The 17,307-nt window shown below is 36.3% G+C and overlaps 1 protein-coding gene and 1 long non-coding RNA gene across 9 annotated transcripts; one reads left to right on the top strand and one right to left on the bottom strand.

The window, feature by feature from the left end:
- Positions 1-775: 775 nt before the first annotated feature.
- LOC113282811 lies at positions 776-5,325 on the top strand. 8 transcript variants are annotated; one of them, XR_003327173.1, is made up of 12 exons: positions 776-824; positions 1,047-1,172; positions 1,470-1,596; positions 1,808-2,186; positions 2,428-2,580; positions 2,688-2,743; positions 2,849-3,178; positions 3,292-3,400; positions 3,984-4,080; positions 4,185-4,275; positions 4,583-4,681; positions 4,826-5,325. It is a non-coding gene; the product is annotated as an uncharacterized LOC113282811 (long non-coding RNA). The 8 variants fall into 8 exon arrangements; XR_003327178.1 differs by lacking the exon at positions 776-824 and having other exon boundaries at positions 841-1,172; positions 4,033-4,080; XR_003327171.1 differs by lacking the exon at positions 776-824 and having other exon boundaries at positions 841-1,172.
- Positions 5,326-8,690: 3,365 nt separating this feature from the next.
- Positions 8,691-14,315, bottom strand: LOC113279643. The gene is made up of 8 exons (XM_026528318.1): positions 14,238-14,315; positions 13,651-14,139; positions 13,088-13,450; positions 12,130-12,588; positions 11,973-12,024; positions 10,562-11,670; positions 10,187-10,297; positions 8,691-10,067 (listed from the first exon to the last, which is right to left on the bottom strand). The coding sequence occupies exons 1-8, from the start codon at positions 14,313-14,315 to the stop codon at positions 8,691-8,693; spliced, it is 4,038 nt and encodes a 1,345-aa protein (XP_026384103.1).
- Positions 14,316-17,307: the final 2,992 nt, after the last annotated feature.

Genomic DNA, 17,307 nt, shown 5'->3' with positions numbered 1-17,307 from the left:
CAATTTATTTGAGTACTTCTTGTGTGTTCGGTTAGTTTGCAAACTTCAACGCAACCAAGCTCCCAACCGAACTGCAGGTTAAAAGTAACCTAGTGTTAGAAGTTCGGTTGGTTCGCAAACTTCAACGTATTTTGCGAATCAACCGAATTGGGATTATAGGTAGAGTTCGGTTACAAAGAAAACTTAATAATTTTGCGAACGAACCGAACTTATGGACTTGTATTGTTCTAATACAAGGAGTTCGGTTAAAAGTATTTTTTTGCGAATCAACCGAACTTTGAGTTCGGTTAAGAAAAAATAATTTGTGATAACCGAATTTTTTACTGAAAAAAAACTCCATTAAACCTCCCTGCAACTTCCATTTTCAATTCATTTTGATGATTAATTCTCATTTATTCAACCAAAAACGAATGACAAGTAATGGGTTTGTGAGAATATCTTTGTTAATGTTTTAAATTAAGCTATATATATAGTGGTGGTGGTGGTAATCAGAGGTGGTGGTGGTAATCGGTGGTTGGTGGTGGTGGTAATCGACGGTGGTGGGAGGTGGTGGTGAGAGGAGGTGGTGGTTATATATATAGAGAGAGATGTGATTATTGTGTTGGTTCTAAATTAAATTAGGTTAAGGGTAGGTTAGTCATTTCATTGTTCTAGGACACCCCTTATAATTATAGGAAAGGTGGCCTAATAAAATCATGGTCCCAAAAAAACCATGGTCCCTCAAAAATCATTCCAAAAGAATGAAAAAAAATCGTTTTCTTTGTAACACCCCATGAAATCATATTCGTAGTTAGGCCAGTATGCCCCCGTCATTTCCTATCGAGGTATCATCTCCTCGTAATCTTTTCAATTGTTGTTTTCGAACTTTTTAAGAACTCTCTCTAGCTTCTACATCTTTATCCTTTTTCGATTTCAATCTTTCGATTTTGCATTATATTGGGTCAACCACACCTAACAAAGAATTGGGTCTTGTCATTATGGTTTGTTCAGTTTATAATGATTGATCCGACTATAAAATCTCGTCTCTTCCTAATTCTCCTTTTCAGGTATTGGCCAAGGAGATTAGAAATGATGTTAATGTATAAAAAGGGTCTTATCAAGATGGAAATTGATGAAAAGAATCGGGATTCTCATTCGGTTTCTTTCACCTTTGATGCCTTGGTTGATAGCAGGTATAGTGATTTTCTCGCATTTTCATTCGTTTTTGTAATTTGTATATTTGTTTAGTAGGTGAAATTGAAGTGTAGCTAAATTTTGGTTGGGAAATGGAAATGCTTAATGGGTTTGTAGTCGAATCAACCTGGGTTCATAAACTGATTACTAGGTTATAAAGTAGATATGTACTTGAAGTGTCAGTTTGTGCTGGGAATCTACTGCTTTAAGATATCAATTTTGGTAAAGTGATTTGTATGCAACATCATTTCTGTTATTATCAGTATCATGTAAGCTAATTATAGTTGGTATTCCAGATCCCAGGAGCAGAATCACTTGTAGTCAGACCTGTCTTCTGCCGATAAAAAGTTGGAAGTGAAGCAGCATATTTTGGAAATATTTCAAGAAGACAGTTATCCTTCAGCATTTCCTAACACATCCAAGGTATTTACGACTTTGAATCATGATTTGTCGGATTATTTTGTAATAGATTATGAAAATATGTTTCATCTTCCTTTCTGATATGGGCAAACAGACCTGATGTTACTGAGGTCATAAAAATTTATACTTCAAATTTACAATTCATAGAATGATGAATGGTCTTGAGGGCTTCTGGAGGACCTGAATTTAATGTATTAGACAATGTTTCTTTCAGGTAGTTCTGTTGTTTCATGAGATTGAGGGCGTAGACTGTGCCTTTTTTGGCATGTATGTTCAGGAGTTGGATTCTCTCCTGATCAGGTGCTTGGCTATGGTTAGGAGAGCTTCGAAGGAGAACATTGTGGCTGAGCTCACTGACGTGTATGACATTTCTTTATCTCTACTGGAGAATGCAAGACAAAGGTTGGACGGTGATTACTTGCCTGGTGCCGCCGAAGATACGATCAATCAATTCCGACAAGAAGAGGACGGGAGAAAACTACAAAAGATAGGGAACACGAAAAAAAACTTATCACAAACTGATCTTTCTACAAATGCTTCAAAAGCTGTCCTTTTAATGCAAAAAGTAATTTATTCCCCAAGTGCTGCCACAGGTTGGTTAATTATATTTGTCCCTAACTAGTCTGATTTGTTAGACATTAGGGTGCAGTTAAATTCTGTGTCCTTTTAATACCTACTTTCTTGTCATTGTTGGTACTATCGATCTGTTTTATCATCGGTGGAACTCTGATGAGTTTTTACTTTTTAGCATGATGGGACCTCAGGTGTGCAAAACAATTATAATTATATTTTTCTTCTTCTTGAGAACCAAGTCTGTTATCCTTTTCTTTACAGCTTGGTGAGACCATAAGCCCATTTAAAGAAGATCTTATAATGGTACACCTGCAACATTCTTGCAATCGTTGTTCTTATCTAACAGTATCTGGAAACCATTGGGTTTGCAAAATTGCATCAATTGCAAAAAAAAAAATGTCATCTTTGCAACTAGTAAGCAATTCTTTATGCCCAAAGCATCTAGCGATATAGTTTCAGTTGAATAAGATAATCCATGCTTCTAAGTGCAACTATAATTGAACAAATTTACTTGATTGCAGATGTTTTGACTATGGCCTTCCTGTACTTTCCAAATGGTTTCCAATATGTTCTTCATGTAAGCTTTGGTTAGCATCTTCTTCCTAGTTCGAACACTTATTAAAAAAAATACAGTGGTGAATTTTATCAGGGAGTCCTTATGCATCAAAATCTTTATTGGCAGGCAAACCTTGTTATCATGGGGTATAGTAGGGGCAATGTTCGGTGCAGCGTTTGGGTGTTGGAAAAATGAGTCTTCAGGAAAAAAAGGATTTAGTTTTGATGGCTGTGTTGTGAGTCTTGTGATGTTCCTTGCTATAATACTCGTAGCTTTTTCTTCACTGCCTTCCCTCATAGTTAGTGGAACTATGATTGTGGGATTTGGAGTTGGAATGATTTCCATGACTTCATCTCTAAAGATATTAGAGGCTTCTTCTCTCAGACTCCGAAGTTCCTTTGCTAATTTAGTAGTTTGCAAGCGTTGTTTTACCGTGTCAATCTACTTTTTTCCAAGGTACAAAATGCTGTAACGTATATTTGATAACCAATTAAAATTTTCATCTCCTTTTTCATTTTTAATTTCATCCGCAGCTCTTAATATACCATTCACTAACTTATTTATTGCAGGAACAAAGTACTTGGAGTTGCATGACCGGAGTAGCAGGGGATTCCAGCTCTAGTTCAGTTTATGCTAATGTGGTTCCTTCCTAAGTCCCCGATGTGGATCTACAGAAAGGTTTATTCTGTTCTAGTTTCCTGTTTCTTATATTCTACATTCTAAATTATCAGCATAACATGTAGCTAGACAACTGTGAACTGTTACTTCTTTTCCTTGAAGCTAACTGTGTCTAGTTAAGAAACTTTTAATCTTACTTTATAGAGAACCTAGTCTCCGAAGCTTTATGCAACTCCCTTTCCCAACCTGAATTACAATCACAAACAAGTCGGCATCAATTAGATATTTGGTGAGACCCATTTTAGATGTCAAACTAGTGGAACCAGATGTTCCTAGTCCTAAAATCTGTGATTCTAAGCCTTCTCTATCTGAAATGATAAGTTCGTGTTATTCATCTAATTAACGAATTTCCAGATTTCTTCTAATTTGCACCTTTTCTCGTGTGTGTAGCTTTCTGAGCATTTACATATATTTTTTATTTTATCCTTTACGCAGATAGTGGCAGCTGTAGACAGCTCTTTTAAACAATAAACCTAAGCTATATCGTGATTTTCTTTGAAAATCGTAATTAATGCGGCAGTGCACTCTATTTTTTGTGATGTATTATTTTTCTATAATTTGATACAAATTTTCTGGAGATTAGTGGCCTCGTGCAAAGAATCATGCAAATTGTTGATGTACCTTGGATTCAGGACCCTCAGGGTGGAGATAATACTGGTTACCTTTTAGGTGCATTAAAAGTAAGGATTGGTGCATGTTCTTTTTCCCGATTTTTATTGCTTTTTTCGCTTCTTTGTATTCTTTTGTGATTCTAAACCCATTTTCCTAAAATATGTCATTCAAGGAGACTGAGGGTACTGCAAACATTCCAGGAAGAGAGCCAGAACAATTTTAAACGGGAAGCAGGTCGCATTCTTGGTCTTGTGCATCTGAAGGTAATTCATTTTCTCAAGAACTTCTAATGATTGTCAGATCCTTCATCTACCGGTTCCTGTAATTCAAGTTTGTAAGTTTGTCATACATGTAGCTTAATATTACATGCCTTTGGAGATATAAGAAACATCCACTTGATATTATCATTGGTCTCAGCAATCGCTTTCCATCTCTTCTGGTTTCATAAGAAAAATAGCAGTCTTTGATCTAATATTGTCAGTGGGCTCAGTGATGTCGTTCTGCTAGTCTTTTGAGGTGAAAGTACACATGAATTATTCTACTTAAATAACTGCTCTGCAAAATTTTCAGGTTCTGAGCGATTTCATCATCAACTTCCCATGCTCCTACATGGAAATGGACGTTGAGTCGAGTGTTTGTAGCTTCAACCGTCGTATCCAGGAAATTAAGGTACATCTTGGCCAGACATTGTCAAGGTGAATGTCTGGCGTCTTCCTATCCTAATCATTTTCATGTTAGTGAAATAAGTTATAAAATAAAAATAGAATGATTGATTGTGGTTGGAGATGAACTTTTTAATTTCCCAATATTTAGGAACTTTTACCACGAGAAAATCAAGACAATGATGACACTGACATATGAAATAAGCACATCAACCATTGGAGAAGCTCTAGTGGTGAAGAATGTGGAAGGCTCTCACCATATTGACCCATATGTTGACTGTTCTGGGTGACTTACACGTGTCCATGAGTTCTAGAAACAGCTTAAGTGATCAAAATGTTTGCTTTGTCACGGATCTTCATGGTAGGAATGCTTTGGTTACCTGTCCTGAAGATGAAGAGCGTGTCGTTAACCTGCATAAGACGAAGGTGAACAGTACTTACTCTGCATATTGACGGTTCTGTCACTTGTTGTGTGTTGTCAAGGTCAATTCAATCATGCTCTGACCAGTCAAACATCCCATTTTGAATTAGCATTTTTTTTATTGAGATCAAAAGGGCAAATTCAATTAAAATTTATACTCTTCAAAGCGATGAGTGAGAAAGAAATACAGAAAAAAAAGAAAAAAAAAATCAGATGTGACCAGTTACAGATCAAGGTACTTAACGAATAACTTTCAAAAAACATTGTTCCCAAAGACCAATTGAAAAGAGTATTTAATAGCAATGATAATCCTGTTAATGGGCTCTCTCCAAATAGACCACCAGGTTGCAAATGGTAAAATACCCAAAATCTGCTTTAATCTGTTGTTGCTCTTCTTAGTAGATCATTCCCATTTTTTTTTTGATACGCGAAAGCCGGAGCTGTCAAACGGGCCAAGCTAGGGTCAACCCGTCCCTAGCTTGCCAACCCGTACTAGGGTTAGGGTCAATCCTAGCCCTAGTACTATTCACGAACAAGCTCAAAACCCCAACCCTAGCCCTAGACGGGTCAACCCTGACGGGTTGGCGGGTTGGCTTGTTAATGTTTTCAATTTAAAAATTAAATTTAAAATTTAGGATTGTTTAGGATTATTCATTTAGTAAAGGTCGAACCTAGATCAATTTGGTGTTTAATTAGAAGCCCCACCACTGAGTTGTAAAGTGGACGTTTTTATTGCCACTTAATCAACGATATAGCCGGTTACGGCGCTTTAGTTTTCTTAGGCAGAGAACCCTAACATCAACTAAGCATTTTACTTTTTTTTTATCATTTTATAAGTTTAAATTAATGTGAGTAAGACTAACTCACTGTTTAAATTATGCTAGTCTTTTTATCAATTTAGGACATCCTGAATAAATATGTGATGATGAATCTAAGTTGTAATTTAATTTATTGATTGATTATTTAAAATCTAAAAATTGTTATATTTGTTTGGGTAGATCCAAAATTAGCTTTATTTATTGATTTAAAATTAACTAATTCTAATATATGTTTGCAAATCATGAATTTTAAAGAGTTGGTGGGATTGAGGGATATATTTATTAATTTTGACGGGTTGACGGGTAACCCGCGGATTGGCCCTAGCCCGGCTTGTTTTCTAGTAGGGTTGTATATGCCAACCCTAACCCGGCCCGTTTAGACAACAAGCCAAGCCGGGCCGGGTTGAAACAAGCCGGGTTAGGGTCAACCCGCAAGCCGGGGTATAAATTGACCGCTCTAAGCCGGACGGACCCAAACCCCTACTCGGATCCAGCCAGTTGAACTGGCCTCACTGCCAGACCCAATACCGCTCAACCCACTATACAACTAATCTACTACAAACCTTTACGGTGACGGGGATTGAACCCCCGACTTCTTCCCATATGTTTGACTCGACGCCTTGCGAGAAAAACAATTTAACTCGAAACTATCCAAAAAAATTCTGCCAAATCTAACATACTGCCAAATCTTTCTCATATAACCCATGGCTCATCAAACAAAAACCTTATATCTGATAACTGCTGCCACTATCGTCTGTAATAGCCATAATCAGAAGCACCATACACACTTGTAAATAGCCATTCAAAATTATTTGAACAAATTCTGAATTTGTTGGAGACTGAAAAAGCTCCCAATAAAAAAATCAATAAATCTTCATGAAATGTGGTTTTGAACCACGCAAAAACTACGTAGACACAGAAATTGTGGGCCCCGCCGGCTGGAGAAATACATGGGGTCCCTCTTATGGGTTTGTTGTGAGGACGCGATTTTCATGGAGTTCAAAAACTCGATCTGTGAAGACTTTTTGTAAAAAAATCCTCCATCTGAACGACCCCTTCTTTCCACCACGATTATACCCCCAAGGCTGAAGCTCCTTCCGATGGCAAATGACAGCCATTACTACCCCATCTTTTTGAGTTAGCATCCCTAGCATCTTTTTACACCTTGTATGTTCTTTGGCTTGAACTCACTTCATCGTGATTTGGTTGGGATTCACGCCATAACAATGTCAAGACATCTAAACATCGAGGAAAACTCAACTAATTGAGGTGTGAAGATGATGATTTAACATTTGATTTTCGCATGAGCATATGAGTATGCACAACCTTCTTCATAAGTGATAAAATCTATTCATTAAACAGAACTTGCGAAGTTCTGTTATCTATTCTTGGTATGCATCTTCAGGTTCCTTAACTTTTTGGTTCAAGTATAATTTCAGGTGGTACTACTACATTAAATTAAACCCATGAGATGTTGGAGTAAATTGAAATGATTGAAAGTATACAATGATAGAGAACTCGTCTATGCACTTGCAACAAAGTACAATGGATTGAGACGTGAAGAAAAGATCTCGCATTCCACTAAAGAACATCGTCTCAACAAAATTATCTAAGTTTGAAAGCATTCCATTCCACTAAAGAACATCGTACCAGCAAAATCATCTAAAACTTGAACACCATGTACGTTTTCACTATATTGAGTGCTATTTTCATATTCGGGGTGTCAATATGGGCTTTAAACAAAATTCTGCCCTCAATTGTTATTAAATGCATTTGGTTAATGCTCGTGTTATCATAATGCAAGGGATTTGTTTGTTCTCTTCTGCTTATTAAATCTGGTTGCTTAGGTACGCATACCCGTACGTATACTTAAACTGCTTATTTTATCAAATCGGTCAGTTCATGAACTTAAACATTTAAATTATAAGGACTGTAATTTTTGCAAATCGTGACTATAATGTTCATGAATCGATTCAAGTGAATCAAACCGGTCCGTGCCATAATGGCACGGGGATGGAAAGGGTGTTATTATCACCTAATGTATTGGGTCAATACACCATTACTTTTTTAATAGTATAGGAATATGATAGCCGTGTTTAAGCTGATACAAAATATGAGATTTGAAAGTTAAAATCCTGATAACGTTGCATTCGCTAAATACTTGCTAAAGGTATTCCATCTGAATCTAAAATTATTTTCTTTGCATTATCTATAGATTTTTGTTTTGAATTTTTGCTTATGAAACGTCTTTATTATATCGCATGTTTCTGAAAATTGTTTCTGAGTTTATGTTCATGAATACATGTTTTTTAGTAGTTCATTGGTGGATAACTCGGCCGTAATGGTGTGACATCGCGTAAAAAATTATAATCTTGCATGTGGCGGTGGCTTAGTTACCAGGAGAGGGAGTAACGGGAACGAAAACGATAATAGAATCAAAAATCATAATATTTCAAATTTAAATCCGAATAAGATGTCAGAAGCATAATTATTAAATCTTACTGTATGCTTAAAAAAATTATTATTTTTTACTTTGGTTTTAATTTTATAATACTAAACTATTATTTGAAGATTAAATGGTTACATACGAAAGTCATCTTTGAGCTTAGCTTAAACAGATGTCTCTAAACTCAGCTTACTGCATGTACCTTTTTTTGTACCAAGGAAAGAACTTATATTAAACAGAAGTATTTGTTACATCACAGTTTATATAGGGAAATAACATAGGAGGTGCATGAAACCACCAATCCCCACATAGATTATGTTTATGAGCTGCCTTAATTAGCTATTGCATCTGCAGCTTTTTTACTAGATCTATACACAAAACTACAAGACCAAACAGGATTAATATTACATATGTTTACACATTTTCGCAGAAGAGGCATACTCTGCCAGTGACAAAGAGAAGATTGTTGTTTAAGAAAAGAACAAATTCCCAAATTATCAGATTCAAAAATCACATGAGACCAACCATTTGAATCTGCCAGTTGCATAGCCTCCAACATTGCCCATGCTTCTGCTTGTTGAATATTACTAGCTCTTCTCAAGGCTCCTATTCCCATGACATATGCCCCTGTAGAGTTCCGAATAATAATTCCAATACCAGCTAACAAAGAACTAGAATTATAAGAAGCATCGATATTAATTTTTAAGTACTGCATAGGAGGAGGATCCCACTTATGATGTAAAATATTATTATGAATATGAGGATGGTTGTAGTTAGCAGGTGTGCTTCCTAGATGATGCTGGACAATGTATGAAGTGACCTGATGGACAACAGAGTTATGGTTGGGAGTGATATTGTTAAAAACAAAACTACATCTAAGTTTCCATATGAAATGCATAATGCACATACCTAAGTGAACAATCTCAGGGGACTTCTGGATGCTGATGATGGAGTCTTTGAGTTGCCAAGTCTGGATCCAAGATAAGAGAGAAGAGTGCTGCAAAATAGAGTGAAACTGATGAGGTAAAAAATACTGGCATATTTCCTTAGTGAAAGGACAATGAAGTAATAAATGATCCAGATCTTCCAGTTGATTGTGGTTGCAAAACACACTGTGTAAATCAACATTATGCACATGGTTGAAAATTCTTGCTTTTACTGGAACAACATTGTGAATAGCTCTCCACAGAGAAATCTGAAACTTGTAAGGTACTTTCAACTTCCAGTACGATAACCAAAAATGTTGAGATAAACCCATGGAATTATCTGTTAGCAGATCATTATCACAAAGCATCTTATAAGCTGAGGCAGTAGTAAAAATACCAGTGGTTGTGAAGGACCGGATTAATTTATCCTCTTGATCTAACTGAATGGGAATGGTTAAAATGGAGTTCACCTGATCAGCGGTAAAAAGAAGGCTAAGAAGCGACACATTCCACTGTTCAGTATCAGTATCTATAAGATATGAAACCAGTTGATAATTAGAAGTATTCAAATCACCCCAGTCCTGTAAAGCATAGTTCAGAGAAGGAATCCAGTTAGATGTCCAGATGTTGATATGAGCACCATTACCAACTCGACATTTAACATTTTTCAATACAATCTCAAGTCCAATAGAGATACTTTGCCAAATCCAACTTGAATTTGAGTTAACCGGTGGAGGGAAGAAACGCAGGTCATGATGAGGAAAATGTTCACCTTTCAACAACTTTGCCCATAAAGCATCTTGGTTATGTAACAATTGCCAAGCTAATTTCGCAAGAAAAGCTAAGTTATAATTGCTTAATTTTTAAGTCCTAATCCACCTATCCTTTTAGGTAAACATACCTTTTTCCAAGAAATGTACTTTTGAGAGCGAGGCTTGTTGTAACTGTTCCACCAATAGCTTCTCTGAATTATTTCCATTTGTTGAAGAGTAGTTTCAGCTAATTTGAAAACCTGCATTTGATACATACGCATGGTGCTTAGAACAGAATTAACCTGAGTAGTTCGCCTACTTGATTCACAATTTTGCTCTGCCAACCCTGCAATCTATTATGCATGTTATCAATAACACCTTGACAATTCTTATGTCTGGATCTATGCAGCAGAATAGGTATACCCAAGTATTTTTCTCCAAGTCCCATAACTTTCATACCAAGAATACCAGTGATATTAGACTTATGAGCATTAGAAGTGGGTTGGTTTCTGCATATTTATCACCTGCCCTGAGGCTTGTCCAAAGATATGAAGCAAGTGTTGAAGATGTTTCATTTGAGTAGAATCAGCTTCAAAAAATAACAAACAATCATCTGTGAAGAACATATGATTGATTGAAGGGCAGTGATGATTAATTCTAATCCCTGAAAGACATCTAGAATCAACATTAAGCTGCAAAATTCTAGAAAAGGCTTTCGTGACAAAAAGAAATAAATAAGGAGACAAAGGGTCTCCTTGACGAATACCCCGAGTCGGAGAAAAAGTTGAAGAAGGACTACCATTGATAAGAATGGAAATATTTGAAGTAGATATACATTGTTCTATTAAACTAATCCAGTCATTATGAAAACCCAATTGCCGAAAGATGGAAAGCAAAAATGACCATTCAACCCTGTCGAAAGCTTTCGACATGTCTAACTTCAAACCAACCAAAGCCTTTTTAATCGTTTTACGTTTCATACTATACAAAATCTCATGAGCAATAATGATATTGGCATGGATATGTCTTCCTGCAACAAAGGCATTTTGAGTAGGAGAGATAATGTCAGGAAGAAGGGGTTTAAGACGGTTAGCTAAAATTTTAGAAATAATTTTATAGCTAACATTGCACAGACTTATGGATCTGTAATCAGCAGGTGTTTTTGGATTTGAAATTTCAGGGATTAACACCTGATAGGTATGATTGATGGCTTTGAGCATATGTTTATGTGTGAAAAAGTATTGAAGCATAGAGATTACCTCAGTGCTGACAATATCCCAACAACGTTGATAAAATCCATCTTGGAACCCATCATTACCTGGAGAAGCCCAAGGCTTGATTTGAAACACCACATCCTTTATTTCTTGAGCATCAGGCACCTGGATAAGGCAATTGTTCTGTATTTCTGAAACACATGGATGAAAAAGCTTCATAATCTCATTTTTAACCTGAGGCTTAGAAGAAGTTGCAATATTCTTAAAACGGTTAATAAAGATAGCTTCAATATCACTTCTATTATCATACCAAATGCCCAAATGACCCTGAATCGAATTGATAGTTGACCTTCTCTTATTGTAATTGGTTATCGAGTGAAAATAAGAAGTGTTTCTATCTGCTTCAAGAAATTTATCACCTGCTTTTTGCATGAAGAATAAAATAAAATAAAATAAAATACAAAGAACCAAATACAGAAAACAAGAAAGGAGGAAAAGAAGAGACGAATCAACTTCAGTTTAAATCCATCAAATTTCGTGGTACATCCATAACTGTTCCTAAAACCAGAATGTTTAGATTGAATAGAGTTCATTTGGACCAAGGGTTAGGGATAGGCTGTATATGCAAATACTCCGAAGTCCGAACTAGAAAGTGCCCTTACATTTATGTATTGATCTAGGCAATTACCGAATAGCCCTTACGTTTTTGGAACATTTTAACATGTGGTAAGCTTCTGTATGAGAAGTTGCAAGGAAGAGCTAAGATGCTTAACCTGAGGATGAGAAGAAGGCAAATTGCGGTCATAGCAAAATTGTAGATGATTCTGAATATTTTGAAGATTATTTTCGATGTTGCCAAAAGAGATTCTATTCCACACCTGCAACCGAGTTCTGGTCAGTTTTAATTTACAAGAAAACTGAAAAGAAGGAGACCCAAAAAATTGTTGTTGACAGCTGCGTGCAATAGTATCAGTACAAGAATCCATATTAAACCAACACTTGTAGAGTTTAAAAGGAGAATGCTTTGTTGCAGAAGGAACTGTATGTAGCAAAATCGGGCTGTGATCCGAAGCAACATGTACTAAATGTTGAAGATGGGAATTCGTATAGTGGTTGATCCAGCGATTATTCACTAAAGCTCTATCTAGACGAGCAGAGACATGATCATCTCCACTATGATGATTTGACCAAGTTGTATCAGCGCCTGAGTAACCTAAGTCAATGAGACCTAGTTGCTGAACGAAATTCCTAACATGTCTAGCATGATGAGGACGAGTGACACTAGAGCTATGCGTTTCAGAGTCATGCATGGTGAAGTTTAAATCACCCAAAAGAACCTAAGGAAGATCAACATACAAATGCATATTAATAAGATATTGCCACTGGTTATCATTTTCTATAGCATCATGAGCACCATACATAAAGGTTATCAAGAAATCCATATTATTATCATGAGTATGGACAATAGCATGGATAGTTTTAGAGGTTGTATGCATGATTTCAATATCTATTCCATTTTTCCAGGCAAGAGAGATACCTCCTGAGAGACCCAAAGAGGGATGAAACCAATAATGAGGATATTTAGTTTGAGAAAGATAAAATCGCATATTATTACACTGAGCTTTGGTTTCAGACAAGAAAAAAATATCTGCGTCATTGTTGGTCAAACAGAAATGAAGATAATCACGGGTATGAGGGTTACCTATACCTTGACAGTTCCAAGAAAGAACTTTCATGACGGTAAAAATAGAGAAATTCAAAAAAAATATTTTAAGATGACAACAAAAGAAAAAACAAAGCAAGAATTAATAAAAAATGATAAGTTTTGACAATCACCTGTTGCCATGCATCAGTATGATTCTGTGCATTATAAGCAGTGGCTGCAGCAATGTCCCAAATATTATCCATGACTGAAGTAGTGGTAGTATCTTCAACAGAGACAGTATCATCCACTTGAGTAGTAAAAACATTGTCATCCAAATCAGCATCAGGAATATGAGGCTCATAAGTTATAACCAAAGTGGGAGTGCGACGATATCTCTTCTTAACACCACTAGTACTAGTACCGTCACTAGTCAGAGTAGAAGTTGGTCTCAAAGAGGAAGAGGGTTGAGATTGATTGTGATATGAAGCGGAAGCACCAGAATCTGAATCAGTGGCCGAAAAGATTGAAAGGCGCATACCATCAAAGGGTCGAGGCTGTTATTGTTCAATAGGTTGTCTTAGTCTATTACGCCTCTGAGATCCATGTTGTAGAAAGAGTTGTGCTTCTTGTTGTGGATTCCTTTGAAGAGGTAAAATGGGCTCTGCAAAACCAAAACCACGAACAATTTCTTCCATCTCATGACGGGTATGAGTCATATTAGCACAATCAATCTCTTCATGATTAGGAACCTTACATTCAGGACAAAGACGATATGGTTGTTTCTCATAAAAAACCCAATGCACCTAGCAACACAAGCAGCATTAGCAGTAATTATACCAGTAATAAGAGGAGTGTTCACATTAATGAGAACAAGAGCTCTATACTTAGAAGATGTAGGAGGATTCACACCATTTGGTTCTATAACTCTAAATTCTCCAACAATATTACCAAACATTCTAAGAATATCAGCATAGGTGAACTCAGGTAAAAAGTATTTATACTCTAACCAAAAAGGAGAAACCGTAAAATCCAGCAGATGATAATCCATAGTGAGATTCCAATTCTTTAAAACAATCAAATGACCATCAAGGTTCCTAGCTCCACCAAATAAAATTGCATCTTTATCTTCTGAAATTCTAAATTTGATAACAAAAATATTTGGTTCTAAACCACACACCTGGACAAACCATTGATTGTGTCTTCGAAGATGAGCCCATATAAATTTAGCTGCACGTTCAGCATCCTGCCAAGACATAACCCCCGGAGCATAAATCTTACAAGCAAGCTAAACTACCAATCCCTAATTCCAGCTAAGATAGCAGTGTTAGAATGCATAATCACTTTTCTCCTAATAGGCTCTTCACTGATTGAGACACTTTCCATTTGGTGAGCAATATTATTCAAAATAGGACGAGCCATGATAATAAAGAGAAAGAAGATGATAACAAAACAGAAGAGGGTATGAAGAAAGAAGAAGGTTATGATGTGGCTTTTATAAACAAAAAATGAAGGAGGTGTCAAGAGGTAAAAGGGATAAGTATGGATTATAGGTTTAAGAAATTGTGATAACAGATAAAAAGTTGTAGGAATCAAAGCTTCTAAAAAAATATAGATAACATCAGAAGCAGAGATCGATAAAGGCAGCTTGTTAAAACCAAAATAATGATTCTCAATCAGATAACGATGGATGGAAGAGATAAAGATGAATAAGATACACACCACTGTTAGATAAGGCCAACTTTGAAGTTGCCAACTTTGATACTGCCAACCGTGAAGAAACCCAGATAATTGATGGGACAATACTGCAACACCCATGCGTGGCAACAGATAAAGGAGAAGATTAATCTTCCATTAAAGGGAAAACATATCAATTAGAATCAGAGATCGACACATAGAAAGGCAAAAAAAAAAAGATAAAAAAACTAGGGCATCAAAAACAGAGAGAATCTTACAATAAATTCAAAAACAAAAACAAATTATCATACAGAAAGATTCAGACAACACTTAAAAACTAATGAATGAGCAGAATAAAAACAGATCAGATCAAAATAAATGAGAACAAATTTAGGTTGACTAATTTTGACTAGATGGTTGACTTTCGCTTGACCATATCTTCGAGAGAAGAAAGAGAAAAAAGTTAGTTCTCTTTTTCTGCATGTACCTTTTTAGTTTTAATCCACGTTGCAGCTTCTCATACAGAAGCTTACCACATGTTAAAATGTTCCAAAAACGTAAGGGCTATTCGGTAATTGCCTAGCTCAATACATAAACGTAAGGGCACTTTCTATTTTGGACTTCGGAGTATTTGCATATACAGCCTATCCCTAACCCTCTGTCCAAATGAACTAGGGATGGTCATGGGGCGGGTAGTGTCAATCCCAGTCACTGCCCCGTTCGTAAAAAAAATACCCATCCCCGCCCCGTTACCCATATGAATTGGAGCGGGGCAGGTATGGGGAATACCCATATGGGGCGGATTTTCCATGGGTTACCCGTAACACTGAGTTAATACATAAATTTGATTATAATCAAAACTTAAATATGATTCAAACAAAAATAATAACGTAAGAACGACGCATTCTAAAATCTTAAATGCAGTAATTTATCTTAAAGTGAACTAAAGAATTTGTTAATGACTTATTAGTTTTTCTGTTTTTTCCTGTCCCGTTCTATCTTCGTCCACGTTAACTATTTCATTATCTGCTTCATTTTCTCTATTTTAACTTTTAGAGAATGTGTTTGATCACAAAAAAAAAGAACGAAAGTGATGAATGTACAAGAACGATCAAGAATATGATAAATGAAAGAAAGCTCGACTAAGTGGTGGAAGTATAAAAATTATACACATTGTTGCATAAAAGTCTAAACCCTTAACTTCTGAAAGATACGGGGCGGATATGGGGTGGGGACCTTGAATCCCATCCCCACCCCATCCCCTTAGCTTAGTTTTCGGGTATTACCCATACCCGATCCCATCTCCATTTGTACGGATAAAACCCTACCCGAACGGGACGGGTACCCACGGGGATGGGTTTGGGTGGGGCAAATGGCCATCCCTAAAATGAACTCTATTCAATCTAAACATTGTGGTTTTAGGAACAATTATGGATGTACCACGAAATTTGATGGATTTAAACTGAAGTTGCTTCGTCTCTTCTTTTCCTCCTTTCTTGTTTTCTTTATTTGGTTCTTTGTATTTATTCTATTTTTTGGCTTAAGATGAAGCTAATGATTCGGCTATATCAACTGGGTTTTGTGTTTTTTATTGATGCATTTCAGAGAATACCAATTTCAACAAAATTCGAAATTGGGAGAAATTAACAATTTCAACAGTTTCAATTTCAAATCCAATTGGAATTGGTGGTGCTGGCCGAGAGTGGTGATGTTGGTTATGGTCGTGATGATAGTGTTGTACGGTAGTGGTGGTGCTAAATTGAATAAGGTAATTTATGGGTAGAATTTTGATCCCGGTTCGTATATGATGATTTGGTGATGGTGGTGGATCTGATGAGAGTGATATGGTAGAAGAAGAGGGTGGTGGTGACAGTTGAAGAGCAGACGGAAGAGACGATAATTTTGAAATTTTGAACCCTAATTGTGAAGTTGGTGGCGACGATTGGAAGCAGTGGTGGTGTTTCAATCGATTGAGAAGTACGGGTGATGATAGTCTCAACTGTTAGTTTGTTGGTGGTGATGACAACGGATGATGGTAGAGGTAGTGTTGGTGCGGTGGTATGAAGGTTGAAGGAAAGGAGGTGGAGGAGAGATCGACATTCACCTGAGAAGAAAACTGAAAAAAAAACTGTTAGATCTAATAATATTTATATTTTTACAAACGTATCCTTCTATTTTTTGTGTTATTATGATGATCCAAATAAGAAACTCAAAAACACGGAGGGGCAATCACGTCATTTGATTTAGCGCATTAATCTGTATTGCCCCTACGTTTGTAAACATTTACGTCAGTCCAAAGAAGGAAAAAGATCATGGAGGGGCAGAGTTGTCATTTCAAATAGGACACCAAAATTTTGGTTACCAACACCAAACAAATCATTTTCCTTTATATTATAGATTTGCAAGCAGATGTAACAATTTGTTTTGCAAGTAGATGTAACAATTTGTTTTGCAAGTAGATGTAACACTATGTTTTCAATATTAGTTGTGTTTTTTTTTCTATTCGGAAATCTCCTCTTATTCATGTTCAATCACTACAGCTACAACATATATTAACAGTGATAAATTACAAAGAAAATCGAGTCACAAGCATTCAGCAAGTTAACCTTTCACCTCTGTGTCATTTGGTAGATTCATTCTTCAATTAATTCTTAGCCTGGGTATGACTCAGATTTGAGATTTATAGGTTTAACTGCTCTTTTATGGGTTCATTCTGATGGTGAGAGGAAGGTGTTTG

The sequence above is a fragment of the Papaver somniferum genome, chromosome 5, assembly GCF_003573695.1.
Source record: "Papaver somniferum cultivar HN1 chromosome 5, ASM357369v1, whole genome shotgun sequence".
NCBI lineage: Eukaryota > Viridiplantae > Streptophyta > Magnoliopsida > Ranunculales > Papaveraceae > Papaver > Papaver somniferum.
This window is presented reverse-complemented; position numbering and strand designations above follow the sequence as displayed.